Genomic DNA, 15,407 nt, shown 5'->3' on the forward strand with positions numbered 1-15,407 from the left:
AAAGTAAAAAAAAATCCCAATTTTTGGGTTGTCCCCATAAAAGTAATAGAGCGGAAATCTTCCAATGGGGACACTAGTTCTGGTGACCTGGGGGTCCCCAAAGAATTCCCTTAATTTGCAGAATCTTCCTCTCACTCCCTGTTTAGGCTATGGGAGAGGAAATGAAGGTAAATCTCCACAATGGGACACAGATGCTAAAAATAAAAAATCTGACAGGGGTTATAACCCTTCCTTGCTCTATCCAAAATGAAAAATAAAGTTTTGTTTATATCTATAGTTCTACTTTAAAGTGTATGTAAAGACAATAAAAAAAAATATTGTGTTTTGAATAGAGAAGAAAAGGGTTAAAAACCCTAACAACGTATTGCTCTCCATGCCCCATTGGGAAGATTTCTCCTTAAAGGATCCTATTTATAAAAAAAAAAAAACTAACCTTTACAACCCCTTTAAAAAACTATTTAGAACAGCTGCCCCCATTGGAATATTTCTCCTCTATTCCAGTTCTGGAGACAACTCTAATGCCGCGTACACACGATCATTTTTCGGCATAAAAAAAAAAGAAGTTTTTAAAAACATAATTTAAAATGATGGTGTGTGGGCTTCATATCGTTTTTCGGCTTCTGAAAAACGACAACAACATTTTTTCGAACATGCTGCATTTTTTAAAGTCGTTTTAAAAATTTTCGTTTTTCGGGTTGTAAAAAATGATCGTGTGTGGGCTAAAACGACGCTTTAAACCCGCGCATGCTCAGAAGCAAGTTATGAGACGGGAGCGCTTGTTCAGGTAAAACTACCGTTCATAATGGAGTAAGCACATTCATCACGCTGTAACAGACAGAAAAGCGAGAATCGTCTTTTACTAACATGGAACCAGCTAAAGCAGCCCAAAGGCGAATAGAACTTCCCCTTTAGAGTGCCGTCATACGTGTTGTATGTCACCGCGCTTTTTTCATAATTTTTTAAAAACGATGGTGTGTGGGCAACATCGTTTTTAATGATGAAGTTGGAAAAACTTCGTTTTTTGGACATGCTGAAAAACAAAGTTTTTTTTCATGCTGAAAAATGATCGTGTGTACGCGGCATTATACTTCATTGTTTGTTTAAACTTATGTGTCAATTTAGTTCCCAAAAATACCATAGAACATTCCCATCTGCATATATTTCCTTTATAGCTCTGTGTACAATTCATTCTGCTCTATCAATATTTCCCTTTCTAGACACCCATTCAGCTTCAGAGCGCAAAACGTGTATGTCATGAGGAGTTATAATCTGGAGTGAAAAAGCACATGCCCGGCATTTTGATGAGAATGTTCCTCCCTGCTTGTCACTGGATAATGCAAACGTTTGGTGCTGTGATGTGCTGATCAGTTGCTTGATCACTGTTCCAGAAGCAGGTATGATAATGTAATCAAGCAACTGATAGGCAGACTGCAATTCTAATGGCTACACCATCCAGTGTCCAGCTCTGTCCCCTGGAACATGCACATGTAAAGGGTGCCTAGGACAGTGTTTCTCAACTACAGTCCTCAGGGCGCCCCATTAGGTCATATAAGCTTTTTTTTCAGATAGTGTGGAGAGGGATTAGAACACCTATCTGTTTTTTATAGCTTTCTTGGGTTCCTGATGGGGGATTCGCCCTCTCTATTTGTCCTGGTGACTGTTATCACTAAGAGTGAAAGTGAAAGAAAATCCCAAATTTTAGGTTGTTACCAGAGAGAGGACCAGAGATTACCTCACTTTCCCTCACATCCTATTTTGGTTATGGGACAGGTAGCGAAAGAAGATCTTCTCAATGGTACACAGGTGGCAGAAAAACTGAAAAGGTGTTTGAACCCTCTCCTATTCTATTAAAAATAATAAAATCAGCCCATAGTTCTTCATTAAAGCTCTTTATTACTTAATGTAAGAAATATGACTTTAGTTCTCCTTTAACTTATGGAAAAGTTGATGTTCTCAGATGCTGTGGAATCTGATATACAAACTCTCACATGCTATTCTGCTACAGCTGCCATGGTAACAAGCTAGGGAGGAATACTAAGTACAGTATGCCTTTAAATAAAATGTATGTTTTAGTGAGAAAAAAAAAATATTTGGATACACAATTAATTTAGCAAGCTTTATTGCAGATGCTTACCTTCTTCAGCTCTCTAGATTTAGGCCATTCTGGAGCTATTGTAGCAGTTGAGCACTATGCGGGATGATCCGCCTTTGTGATCACATGATTTTCTCTAGCACCCCCCATGGCTGTGGTGTGTCATCGGAGATAAAACTAAAGAGAGTGCTGAGGATACCTGCAACTTTGTTTCTGAGCTGACTACAGGAGCAAGGGAATGAGAACCGCATTGTCTACAAAGTATCATTGGTATGGTTGCATTTAGAATTTTTGTTTGCAGGTGGAATTGAAAAGGTAATATTTAATTATATAGAAGACCCATACACTGTTGTATCTACCCTACCCTCCTCCTCTGCAGATCTGTGTATATTGTAGAATTACAGGTTCTCTTAAGGCACCCTAAGACTTGTAGTACCACCACAGCACCACGGGTTAGCGCACCATGCATGGATACACTATAACAGTAATGTCTGCCATCGTAGCCACGTGCCTGCAGCATACAGCGCGTGTAAAAACCCTCTGCTCACCTCCCGCTGTCGCCATCATCTCACGTTACCGCCGCTGCCGTGAAGAATGCAGGCGGCGGCGGTGCTTGGAGAAAGCAGTAATTGTCAGGAATAATGGCAGCTGTGACTCAGCATCATTTTCTATTTTTCTTCTTTATGTCTTTCAGGCACAGAATTTCCAAGTCTAAATTTAGGTAAGAATACTGCTGAAAAGCTGCTGCCAATGACTCTCTTTTAAATGACAGCTGCTCCGTCCAATCACGTAGCAGTCAGGCATGCTAAATTCACTCACACAGTCAAAGATCAATAGCTGCAAGGCCCAATCACTGCACAGAATAGAATGCTCTGTTCACACACAGGGTGAAAGACAGGTACTCTATCCAATCACAGCACAGCCTGGCACGCTGCATTCAGTCGGAGATAGGCGACCGCACTGACCAATTCTAGCACGGCGTATAATGCTGGATTCAGTATGGACAGATGCTTCTTCGAATCACAGAACAGTCCTAAACATGGACTGTGCTTTGGTGTGGTAGGTGTGGTAGGTGTGTGAAGAAGGTGAAAGTGGTCCTTGTATGGATGTTGCCTATGGATTAGCCATGTTTAATCAAGGGCTTTTTGTAAATCTAATTGTAAATGGTAACACTGGATGAGAAGCTTTACCGTTTTTAGAGCTAAATTAATATTAAGTCTATAGATTTGTTAGGTTTTAATTTGTAACACGTTTAGCTTTCATAGTGGCATTTTTTATGTTTATCCCCAAAACATATGATTTAAATAATGTCTATTTTCTGTTAGCTAAGTTCTTATACTAGCCTTGCTTCTGGTTTTGTATAATGTCCTTGGACCCTTGGTGCTAATGTCTTCAGCACATGAAATTTTGCAACTAAAAGTGATGTTTTGGTACAGAGATTATCCTCACTGAAAACTGAATACTAAGTCATTTGCACTAACCCCTACTGTAACAGAACGCTTGGCACCCCACTTAGGTGCTTCCACCAAACTGCCTCCTCCCCTCCAAACTGTTCCAGCAGGCCGAGAGCTAATAGCAGCCCTTTTACCCCATGCATCGTACACAGACAAGACGCTGAGGTAAAACCAAAGGAATGACCGTTTAATGAACAGAAATACAGGTTTTTATTCACTTCAATAGTACTTCAGTTACCACATGAACACTAAAACCAAATATTGACCCAAAAAATCACACAATGGTTAGATAAGGAGATAAAGTTGACACAAGGCTAATCCCATCATAAGAACCTCCAAGAGTTAGCTAAATTAGTCAACAGACAGAAACAATAGGTCACTCAATTTACTCAATTAACAATGGGAATTCACACCTAGGAGGCACACAATAGGAGAAACACAAACTTGTGTATTCTGTCCACTAGACAACTCATCAGAAGACTAACAATGTTTCAGCAGTCTGGTAAAGTGGAATTGATTTATGTTTATAGATTTATTGAGGCAGGATGTTGATAAATGTTGATAAATATTGTGAAGTGAAGAAGCCTCTCCAGCCCAGTCTGCAGGAGGGCCACCATATTCCCTCTGACCATTAACCTGTACAGGATTAATATTACATCTTTCCATCCACACCAGAAGGGAATCTTTATTGTCCTTATTCAGAAAGGTAATTAGAGCCTTGCTCTCAGTGTCCATTACGTGGTTATCCAGTATTAGAGAATGATCTGCTGGGCCATTATCAGTGGGTGGGAGGCAAGCCCCTCCAAAAGTCCCCTTCAAAATCCCCCTCCAAAAGCCCCTATCCCGGTTGGGTCTGTCACTTTTCTCCCTCATCGAAAGGCGACTAACAAGGTACCAGACCACCACCTGGTCTGGACCTGCGTTAGTCGAGCAGAATGAACCCACATAGGTGGTCAACATAATTTCCATTCTGGACCACTATGAAGAGTTGTTATCAGTAGTTGTGGGACAGGGGTTGTGGAATCTCTGTCTGGCTGCCAGCGCTTCAGCTAATTGGTTTTTACCTTTCCAGGGCTCATTCTGCTGATGGGGAGGGTGGGCCAACTGCCCCAGCTCCCTGGAGCCATGAAGACACATGAGATTAGTGAGGCTCTGCCCTGTTGTCAGTACTGCAGCTGGGTGGTCTTTACTGTTACAGGTCTCAGTCTGCTGCTGGGAAAAGGGCGGACTTCCCCAGCTCCCTAAAGCTGTGGAAACACTGTAGGTACTAGTCAGAGTCCAGTGGCACTCTGCCTTGTTGCCAGCGCTTCAGCTGGAAGTAGGAGCTTCACTACATCAACATGTCGCTGGGGAGAGGGGTCACCTGCTCTGGCTCCCTGGAGCTCTGGAGTTATTGTCAGTGCTGGGCAGAGATTAGTAGCACTCTGTCCTGATGCCAGTGCTTCTGCTGGGGAACCCACATCATTTGCTCCAGCTAACTGTTGGAGAAAGCCGGCCTCCCTCCCCACTCACTCCCAGACTGTGGATCTGCCACTGGGGAGGGGGAATGGCTTCCTCCCCTCCCTTCATCTCAGACTGCCGCTGGGGAGTGAGGACAGCTTCCTACCCTCCCTAGTCCTTGAAATGCCACTGGGGAGTGAGAACGGCCACCTTCTCTTCTAGACTGTGGGTCTGCTGTTTAGAGATGAACGACCACCTTCTCTCCCTAGTCCCCAAGGACTGCTGCCAGTGTTGGTCAGAGGTCTGTAGCACTCTGCCCTGATGCCAGCTTTTCTGCTGGGTTTGCAGACAAGGGTGCGCAGAGCGGGGCAGAACTGTGCCCTGCGACTTGTGCTTTAGCTTAAGAAGTTTGTTGTAACTCCACAGATGATGCTGGCATGAAATCTCATGTCCTTGTCAGTTAAGTGTAAGTGAGGCCAGCTGCTTCTTCTCTCAGGAAGGCTGAAGCTGCTTTTGGTGCTGGGCAGAGCTCAGTGATGTTCTGCCCTGATGGCAGCTTTTCCACTGGCAGTTCGCTGGGTTGTTCTTCCTTGGCAGAAAAGTCTATTAAATCCCCAGTCTCTGGAACTGGATAGGGTTTCACCATCTCTTCTCCCTGAATCCTAGGAGCCACTAAAGATGCTGGTCAGAGGTTGGCAACACTCTGCCCCAATGCCAGCACTTCAGTTGGACAAAGTCAAGCAGCCATTTGTAGGCAATCTCCAGCTCCCGTTCCTAAATGGCTAGAAACTCTGAATCTTCCTGTGCCCAGAGCACTTCCGAGATGTTCAGCAACTGGTCTCTGTACTCCATCATTTCCTCCAAACGCCTTTACAGATTGCTCCCACAGGGTTTTTGGACAGCCTCCTGTACAACAGCCCCAGGCTGCCATAGCCAAAGTCTTCCGCTGGTCGTCCGCTATGGCACACTTGGGCTACATACCAGCGGAGGGCTTTGTAGCTTTTGTCCAACCGCCTCCCGACTCCGGACCAGCCTGTTTAACGCATCTGTCCACTTGTTGTGTGGTTGTTCCCCCATTAACAGCACTCGTACTTCATACTGCAACCAGTACCTTTCTTGGATGGAGGGGAGAATTTTTCCAGAGTTGCCAGCGGACAGAGTCATACCATCCCAGCAGGACCTGCACTGACATTGGTCCTCTGTGCTGTATCCACATCTCTCACAACCTCCTTCTGAATTCCTCTTCCATGGTGGCTGGTATCTGTACCTCTCCTCTTCTGCTATCCAGACCTTATATCCCGGGGGTGGTTTGGATGTCCCAGACTGCAGAAAGCATCCCAGCACTTGCCACTAAATGTGATGAAAGGCCTGGTAACCCGCTTAGGTGCTTTCGCCAAAGAGTGCCTCCTGCCCACCAAACCGTTCCAGCAGACCAAGAGCTAATACCAGCCCTTTTACCCCAAACATTGTACACAGACAAGATGTTGAGGTAAAACCAAACGAATGACCATTTATTGAACAGAAATACCAGTTTTTATACGCTTCAAAAGTAGGTCAGTCACCAAATAAACAATAAAGCCTTGAGAAGCAAAACTGCAAGATTATAAACACTTAAGCATGGCGATTTATATTCGTACAAATGCTCATGCCTGACTGGTGCTCTTTAATCTGCAACTCTAACCCTAATCCCAGTATAACAGCCACGAACCTTGCCCTGTACCAAGGACAAAGACTGCCACCAAAATACAATGCGCCCAAGTAATCAGATCACGTTATCATTATCTAGGTGTAGCAGGCTCACTCAGCCGTAGTGGGGTGACACTTAGAAGGCCTCATCTTCCACCCACTCGTTGCTTGCAAAGGAAGCCTCTCACAGGACCCCTCCCAGTAGTACAGGGGTTAGAAAAATCTGCGGGTACAGAGTCATTCACTAATGCCAGCTCTGCTCACTGGATAATTACTGGTTGTACAAGATACTTAGTACTAATTACAGGCCGCCCACTCTGAAGAGCTAAACCTGCTTAGCAACTGTGCTGACAATGGACCCGAGTAATTGAGTGGAAAGGGGGGCCCTGTGATGCTTAAAGCAGCTCAAGGAGAATGAATTCAGGTCAGGACAGAGCTTGCGTTCATCCTCCTTTAACAAGAGGCGACCTTCGAGGACTGGTTGTCAAACAACGCAAAACAATGTGTGTCACATTTCCTGGCGGCAGGGGACTACCCAGAAAGGTGGGGGAGGGATTTTTTCAAACTCTTTATTCTTGTTCTTATTTTTAGTTTGTCAGGTGGGCTGTTTTCTTTTATTCAAAAGGTCAGAATTCAGTGTTTGCAAATAATTTAGCACTTAAGGAAGTCCAAGTTACCTTTATTAAAAAAAGAATGCAAGTAGCAAACACAGGAAAAGGTGCAAAATTGGAGATAATACCGGTATATATATTTTTTATCAGATAGATAGATAGATAGGATGATACAAGCATGAACACCAATATAGTTATCTTTTATTGGTCAGACTGACATCTGATACTCAACACCATGAGCTACTTGTAGAGTCTTTATGTGACAGGTAGTTAGATATGTATGTTAAAACATTTTCCCAGTTGTGAAATCATTTTCAATTGCAAGTGTTAGTAAAAAAAAATTTAAAAATAGTAAAGTACATCTCTGCAATATATGCACATTGGTCCATGGTTTTTCTCTAGAAATGATACATGGCAAAAAAAAACATACCGTATTTGCCGGTGTATAAGGCGACCGGGCGTATAAGACGACCCCCTAATTTTACAATTTTTTTAAGATTTTTTGCCAGTATTCACTGTATAAGACGACCCCCCTTCCGAGGCTTCCGACGCTTCACATTTCTACCTTCTGGAGTCATATTCTTCTTCATTCTTGCTGGAGGTGGAGCCAATCACGGTGAGCGATGTATTCTATTAATGAATACAAAGCCTGCTTGGATTGGCAGAGGCTGTAACATCATCAGCCCGCACCTCTCTGACTCTCAAAGCCAATCCGAGCAGGCTACTGTATGTAGCCTGCTCGGATTGGCAGAGGTTGTTACTCCAATCCGAGCAAGCTCTGTATTCATTTGAATACATCGCACACTGGGATTGGCTAAGCGGTATTTACTGTATGTAGCCGAAGCTACATAGAGTATTACCGCACATCCAGTAGGCATGCGAGCAGCTGACCCGGCGTATAAGACGACCCCTGCTTTTTGGCCAGTTTTTTTAAGTGTAAAAGGTAGTCTTATACGCCAGCAAATACAGTACTTTTATTTTTTTATGATGAATTTCCCCACAAATCGCTATCGCACAATTCTGCAAGTGATTATAATTTATTATCGCGGTTTTCTAGCTGCTCTAAAACCATTTTTGACATAAAGGGACACTTTTGGTTGCTATGGACAATCTACAGTTTGCAGGCAGAAAGAACAGTTTTTATTTTATAAAAGTACATGCAGAACACTGGGCAGACCACTAGGGACAAGGGGTGTGTGTATTTTTTACATACAGTACTGTAATCTATAAGATTACAGTATACTGTATGTAAGGTGTTTGTTTACCTTTTTCAATTTGGCGCCGTTCTCCACTCCCGTGCGTCTTAACGTCGCAGGGAACGGAGATCGGTGGCACACAGAGGCACTGTGTGAATCGAGCGAGCACACGCTCGCTCACACAGCGCGGTGGCATCGCTGGATCCAGGGACAAGGTAAGTAAACCAAGCCTGTGGATTCTGCGAGGCGAGGCCGAGTCTGACTCGGGGTTACCGACCGCAGCACAAAAATGTAACCCAGAGTCCGACTCGGGAATACCGCCAGGGGGGTTAAAAAGGTATTCATACCTCTTGAAATTTTCCACATTTTGTCACGTTACAACAAAAAACGTAAATGTATTTCATTAGGATTTTATGTGATAGACCAACAGAAAGTGGCACGTAATTGTGAAGAGGAAAGAAAATTATAAATGATTTTAATTTTTTTTTACAAATAAATATGTGAAAAGTATGGCGTGCATTTGTATTCAGCCCCCTCTAAGTTAATACTTTGTAGAACCAACTTTTGCTGCAATTACAGCTGCAAGTCTTTTTGGGGATGTCTCCACCAGCTTTGTACATCTAGAGAGTGAGATTTTTGCCCATTCTTCTTTGAAAAATAGCTCAAGCATCTGTGAACAGCGATTTTCAGGTCTTGCTACAGATTCTCAATTGGATTTAGGTCTGGACTTTGACTGGGTCATTCTAACACATGAATATGCTTCGATCGAAACCATTCCATTGTAGCTGTGGCTGTATGCTTAGGGTCATTGTCCTGCTGGAAGTTGAACCTTTTTTTATAACCCAACCCTGCTTTAAACTTCTCCACAACTTTATCCCTGAGCTGTCTGGTGTGTTCCTTGGCCTTCATGATGCTGTTTGTTCACTATGGTTCTCTAACAAGACTCTGAGGGCTTTACAGAACAGCTGTATTTATACTGAGATTAAATTACACACAGGTGAACTCTATTTACTAATTATAGAAAACATGTACAACGCACTGGAATAATCCCCTTGGACTTTAAAGTGGATGTAAACCCACTCTCATTCTTTCTAAACTACTACCATAGTGCTGATCTATAAGGATATACATGCCTCCTGCATGTATCCTTACCTGTCAAATGTCTCCCCTCTGTGTCTGGGTCTGTTGTCTGGAGCTCTGTGGGTGGAGTTGTGATGTCAGTAGACTCCCCGCCCACCTCTACACTCCCCTTGTCAACATGCATTTTCTGTTATGTACAGTGGGGATCGAAAGTTTGGGCACCCCAGGTAAAAATTTATATTAATGTGCATAACGAAGCCAAGGAAAGATGGATAAATCTCCAAAAGGCATCAAATTACAGATTAGACATTCTTATAATATGTCAAAAAAAGTTAGATTTTATTTCCATCATTTACACTTTCAAAATTACAGAAAACAAAAAAAATGGCGTCTGCAAAAGTTTGGGCGCCCTGCAGAATTTATAGCATGCACTGCCCCCTTTGCAAAGCTGAGAACTGCCAGTGTCATGGATTGTTCTCAATCATCATCTGAGAAGACCAGGTGATGTCAATCTCAAAGGTTTTAAATGCCCAGACTCATCTGACCTTGCCCCAACAATCAGCACCATGGGTTCTTCTAAGCAGTTGTCTAGAAAACTGAAACTGAAAATAGTTGACGCTCACAAAGCTGGAGAAGGCTATAAGAAGATAACAAAGCGTTTTCAGATGTCAATATCCTCTGTTTGGAATGTAATTAAGAAATGTCAGTCATCAGGAACAGTGGAAGTTAAAGCAAGATCTGGAAGACCAAGAAAAATATCAGACAGAACAGCTCGCAGGATTGTGAGAAAAGCAATTCAAAACCCACGTTTGACTGCACGATCCCTCCAGAAAGATCTGGCAGACACTGGAGTTGTGGTACACTATTCCACTATAAAGAGATTCTTGTACAAATATGGTCTTCATGGAAGGCCTTGTACTCACGACCGGATCTGTGCGCTGGAAACTGTCTGCCCGACAGTTTCCGGCGTACAAGGCTGATTTGTGTTTTGTTCCGCTGGCGTGTACACACCAGCGGACCAAATTCCCGTCGTACCGGAACGCGTGCACGTAAACTACGTACGACGTCACTATAAAGGGGAAGACCAAAGTTAATGGCGCCGCCCTCTGTTCCTCTTTTGCTAGTTACGGGTTTGCTCGTGTTAGTGAAGGTTTGGTTAGAGCTGATTCGCGCTTCTCGGTCTCCAGGCTTTGACAGCGTGTATTCACGGGTTCAGTGCGTGTGCTTGCGGTAACGTAGTTGTCATTCGGCTATAGGCAAGCAGGTTGTTTCTGCTTTAGCAGTTGCATCCTGTGCGCTCGTATCTGTTTGTCACGCGTTTGTCGCAGGTAGTGCTGGATTTGCGAGTGCTTTCTGTTTCAGTGTGTTCTTGACTGACCAGCCGGCCGGTTTGAAGCCATGATGGAGCAGCAGCGTCAATTTTCGCGAGTTGGTGCTGTTTATGGGATGGCTGCTGGATATGTTCATTTGTCCAGTACTTTGGCCAGAAACAGGGGGCGGAGGCGTTTCTGGACCAAGAATTGGTTGCGCCAGCGTGACCAGTTCTCACATATGCCTCTGCTTAGGGAACTCCAGGAGAATAATCCTAATGACTTTAGGAATTTTCTCCGCATGACGGACCCCGTATTCAACCGTCTGCTGGATCTTCTGTCCCCCTATATCACGAGGCAGGACACTGTGATGCGCCAAGCCATCACGGCCGAGCAGAGGCTTATTGCCACGTTGCGGTACCTGGCGACTGGGAGGAGCCTGCAGGACCTCAAGTTCTCGACAGGCATCTCTCCGCAGGCGCTTGGGGTCATCATACCGGACACGTGTGCTGCCATCATCAAAGTTATGCATGAGGAGTATATTAAGGTAAGTTTCCTGGCTCTAATAATGTGGCCAACTAACTTTATTTTTATTTTCCCAGATATGCTGTGTGTTTAACTAACGTTACCTTTTCTCCCTATGCATGTTGATATCAGCTTTACATGTTTTATTCTTGGCCTACCTGCATATTTGTCCCTTACCCAATATTAACCTGTCCAGCATGCTATCCTAGGGACAAACCCACCTTGCCATTTTTTCAAACAGGACTTTTTGGTTTTTGTGTCCCCCCCCCCCCCCCCTTCAAACTTTTATTGTCCCCATCAGAGGGCTGTGGAGTCTCTTAATGAAGTGGCCCTATATATTTCATTTCCCAAATTCTCCATGCACATTTTTCTAATGCAATTTTAATACTGTGAACTGTCACAAGGATGCTTGTAGGATGTTTTTGTTACAAAGTACTAAATCTCTTTTTTTGTTTGTCCCCACAGCTACCCTCCACACCACAGGAATGGCAGTCTGTGGCTTCCCAATTTGCCCAGCGGTGTGATTTTCCAAACTGCGGTGGAGCAATAGATGGGAAACACGTCCGCATTGTGCCCCCACCCCGCTCGGGGTCCTACTATTATAATTACAAGGGTTATCATAGTATTGTGTTGATGGCGGTGGTGTCGGCACAGTATGAGTTTCTATATGTGGACGTGGGGAAGAACGGCCGGATGTCTGATGGGGGAGTGTTCGCACGGACTGATTTCTATGATCGTCTCCAAGCTGGTGGTCTGGCATTGCCACCAGATGAAGATAATGTGGAAGGACTTCCGTTTGTGTTCCTAGCGGACGAGGCTTTCGGGCTTGGTCCTCACCTCATGCGGCCTTTTCCCCAGAGGACCCTCACCTCAGAGAGGAGTGTGTTTAATTTTCGGTTGGCCAGGGCTCGGAGGGTAGTCGAGAATGCCTTTGGGATACTCACCAACCGGTTCCGCCTGTTCAGGACATCGATACATCTGGCGGAATATAAATTGGACACCGTTGTATTTGCCTGCTGCATTTTGCACAACTTTTTACGCAGGCACTCCCAGACGTACCTACCCGACATCGGTTCTGAGGCAAGACTACCCTCAGATCCCCTTCCCGGGCTGGACACTGGTCGCGCTGGCTTGGCCCCCCAATCAGCTCGTGAGGTACGCGACAAATATGTTGAGTACTTCATGGGTCGGGGGGCCATTGCTATGCCAGATCATATTTCTTTCTAATTCGGCCCCCAAAGAAAGGAATATTCTCTCAAATAATAAATAATTAGACCATTGGACTTTATACAGTTGTTTGTCATTAATGCTTTTTCTCTTTTTCTCTGTCTTCCTGGTTCTCTAACTAACTTCTTCAATTGTAATGCATAATTGATTTCTCCACTTTTAGTAACTAACCACATTTTGCACAGTATTCACTCATCTACAAACAGGGTATTGAGTCTAGAAATAATAAGCAACTCCATTTGTAAATTTTGAGGTCAAGTATTTTAATTTTTGCTTGTTCATGACCCCAAAAATTATTTTTTTTTTTTTTCATTACTCCCTGCTTTTGTACTTAGGAGTCAAAAAAATTTTTTTTTTTTTTTTTTTTTTTTTCAGGTAATTCAACCAAAAATATTATGCAGATTATACATTTATTAACAAGTTCACTTTTTTTTTTATCAAATATAGTTAGATTTATTGTTTACATATATATATATATATATATAGATTATATTTGGTGGGGTGTTTAGCGCCTTAATTTTTTTTTTGGGCATATTTTTTATGCACAAAAAACAATAATTTTTTTAACATTTTTTTTGTTTTTGGTGTGTTTTTCTAAAACTAAATTTTTAGGTGAGAATTTGGAGTCAAATCTCTACTTCACTAAATTCAGTGATTAGAGAGATTTATAATTCTATATATATATATTTTAAATTTTTTACCGTTGTTTATTCTTTATGGTCTAAACTTTATAGTATCCCAAAATGTTCAACATGGTCAAAAAGTAACAAAATCCTATTCCAAAAATATAAAAACTCACAACAGCAGTCAGTCATGGTGTGCTTTCACACTGGAACACGCCAAAATTGGAAGATACACACATTCAGTGCAAACTCGCCAAATGTCATTGGTTCAACAGACAAATGGCCACATGTGCTATCTGACATCATGGGTGATCAATGTCTGTGTTTTGTGGGAGCAAACCCTTCCTCTCAACTACTTGAGGATGGAGGAGGGGGTTGGACCCACAAAGCACAGACATTAGATATTCTGTGATGGCAGATAGCACATGTTGGCACACTGTGTGTGTATCTTCAAATTTTGGCGTATTCATTATTCAAACTGTAAAAATGTTTGTGGGGGCGGGGGATGGGCGGGGGGTGTTTCAGTCTTTGACACGGCCCATCATGTCAATAATGTTCTTAAAATTAGATTCGATGACCATCATTCTTTGCCGCATATTGTCCATTTCCGTGCTGCATTCCAAAAGCACATTTGTTACATTCTGTTCCATGAGAAACATCCTTTCACGCATATTGTGCATTTCAGTGCTGCACTCCATTACCTGCTGAATAATTATAGCAGCACTTGCACGTGAAAATATTGGCACACCATCCTCCTCCCCTAAAACCAACAAAAAAAAAGGCATTTACAACATTATTTTTCGATGAGGCCTATCTACATATGTTTTTTTGAATCAAGCTAGGGTGACACTGACCTGATGGGCTTCTCCTTTCCACCTCTTCGACATCTTCTATCACTCCTCCTTCTTCCACCACCTCCCCATCATCTTCAATCACTCCTCCTTCTTCCACCACTTCCCCATCATCTTGGACTCCTCCTTCATCCATCAATCCACCTTCTTTCAATTCGCCAAATTGTTCTTCCGCCACTTGCCCTTCATCTGCTATGACTTCTAAGTCCAAAATTACTTCTTCCTCCTCTCTTCCTTCCTCCTTTCTTCCTTCCTCCTCTCCTTCCACATCCTCTTCTCCTTCCACATCCTCCTCTCCTTCCACATCCTCTTCTCCTTCCACATCCTCTTCTCCTTCCACATCCTCTTCTCCTTCCACATCCTCTTCTCCTTCCACATCCTCTTCTCCTTCCACATCCTCTTCTCCTTCCACATCCTCCTCCTCCTCCACATGTTGAGATGGCAGATTTTGGCCTTGTCTGGCCCTCTCTGCCTCCTCCAAATGCTGGCGACTTCTTTCCCCTGAAATAAAACAAAAAAAATGTAGACTCATCAGCACACAGATATTGGAGAGCATAAATCGCACACATTGCTTAGAAGATGCTTTCATTTAGTTACTTTTATCTTTCACCAAACCTACATTTAGCAATTACTTCTATATGGCAAGCTCTGATCCTGCCCCTTTTTAGCAAAGTGACACACATGGATGTCCCCCCTAAACTGTATTTCTGGGAGACCCTACCAAAACCCATTTTTTATTTGTGGAGACACAGGTGCTCTGCATTGCAGATGTGAAAACATCTGCTTTAGTACCACTGTTTTTAGAATGTATCCTGTTTGCCTTTCCCATTCTCATACTTTTTTTTTCTAGAACTAGCTTTTACACAATGTTTACAAACAAAGTTTTTGGCCAGTGAGCCATGTCCAGGTGTGTTGTTCCTGGAATAACCGAGCCTTTCTGATAAACTATGTGATGTTACGTTGTTTACTAAGAACACTGTTTGTAAATATGTAGTTATTTATGTCCTAAAAAATAAATGACAACATGTCTTTAAAATTACAAGCAGGCCAAGGAGGCAGATGGTGAAATATACATGGCAACACATTATTGCAGACAATCACCCCCCCCCCCCCAACCCCAATATATATTTACTTACTTTTACGCAGAATTTTAAGTATTTTCTTCATCTGATGTGGCTCCCTCAATTTTAAGTCTGACCATCGTTTCCTCAGCTGTTCCTTGGACCTGGTGATCCCAAACATCCTCTGCATTCTCCTCGCCACCTTGTCCATAATATGTGCCTTTCGGCGGTTAGGGGTCTTGTATGGCCCT

The 15,407-nt window shown here is 43.1% G+C and overlaps 1 protein-coding gene across 4 annotated transcripts in view; it reads left to right on the forward strand.

The window, feature by feature from the left end:
• CACNA1C (calcium voltage-gated channel subunit alpha1 C) overlaps positions 1 to 15,407 on the forward strand; it is a 535,824-nt gene that overhangs the window by 343,817 nt on the left and 176,600 nt on the right. For all 4 annotated transcript variants that reach the window (XM_040345319.1, XM_040345321.1, XM_040345318.1 and 1 more), the window contains exon 11: positions 2,787 to 2,813. In XM_040345319.1, coding sequence (XP_040201253.1) covers positions 2,787 to 2,813 — 27 coding nt within the window. The remainder of the gene's footprint in view (positions 1 to 2,786; positions 2,814 to 15,407) is intronic.

This window comes from Rana temporaria, chromosome 3 (assembly GCF_905171775.1).
Source record: "Rana temporaria chromosome 3, aRanTem1.1, whole genome shotgun sequence".
NCBI classification, from domain to species: domain Eukaryota; kingdom Metazoa; phylum Chordata; class Amphibia; order Anura; family Ranidae; genus Rana; species Rana temporaria.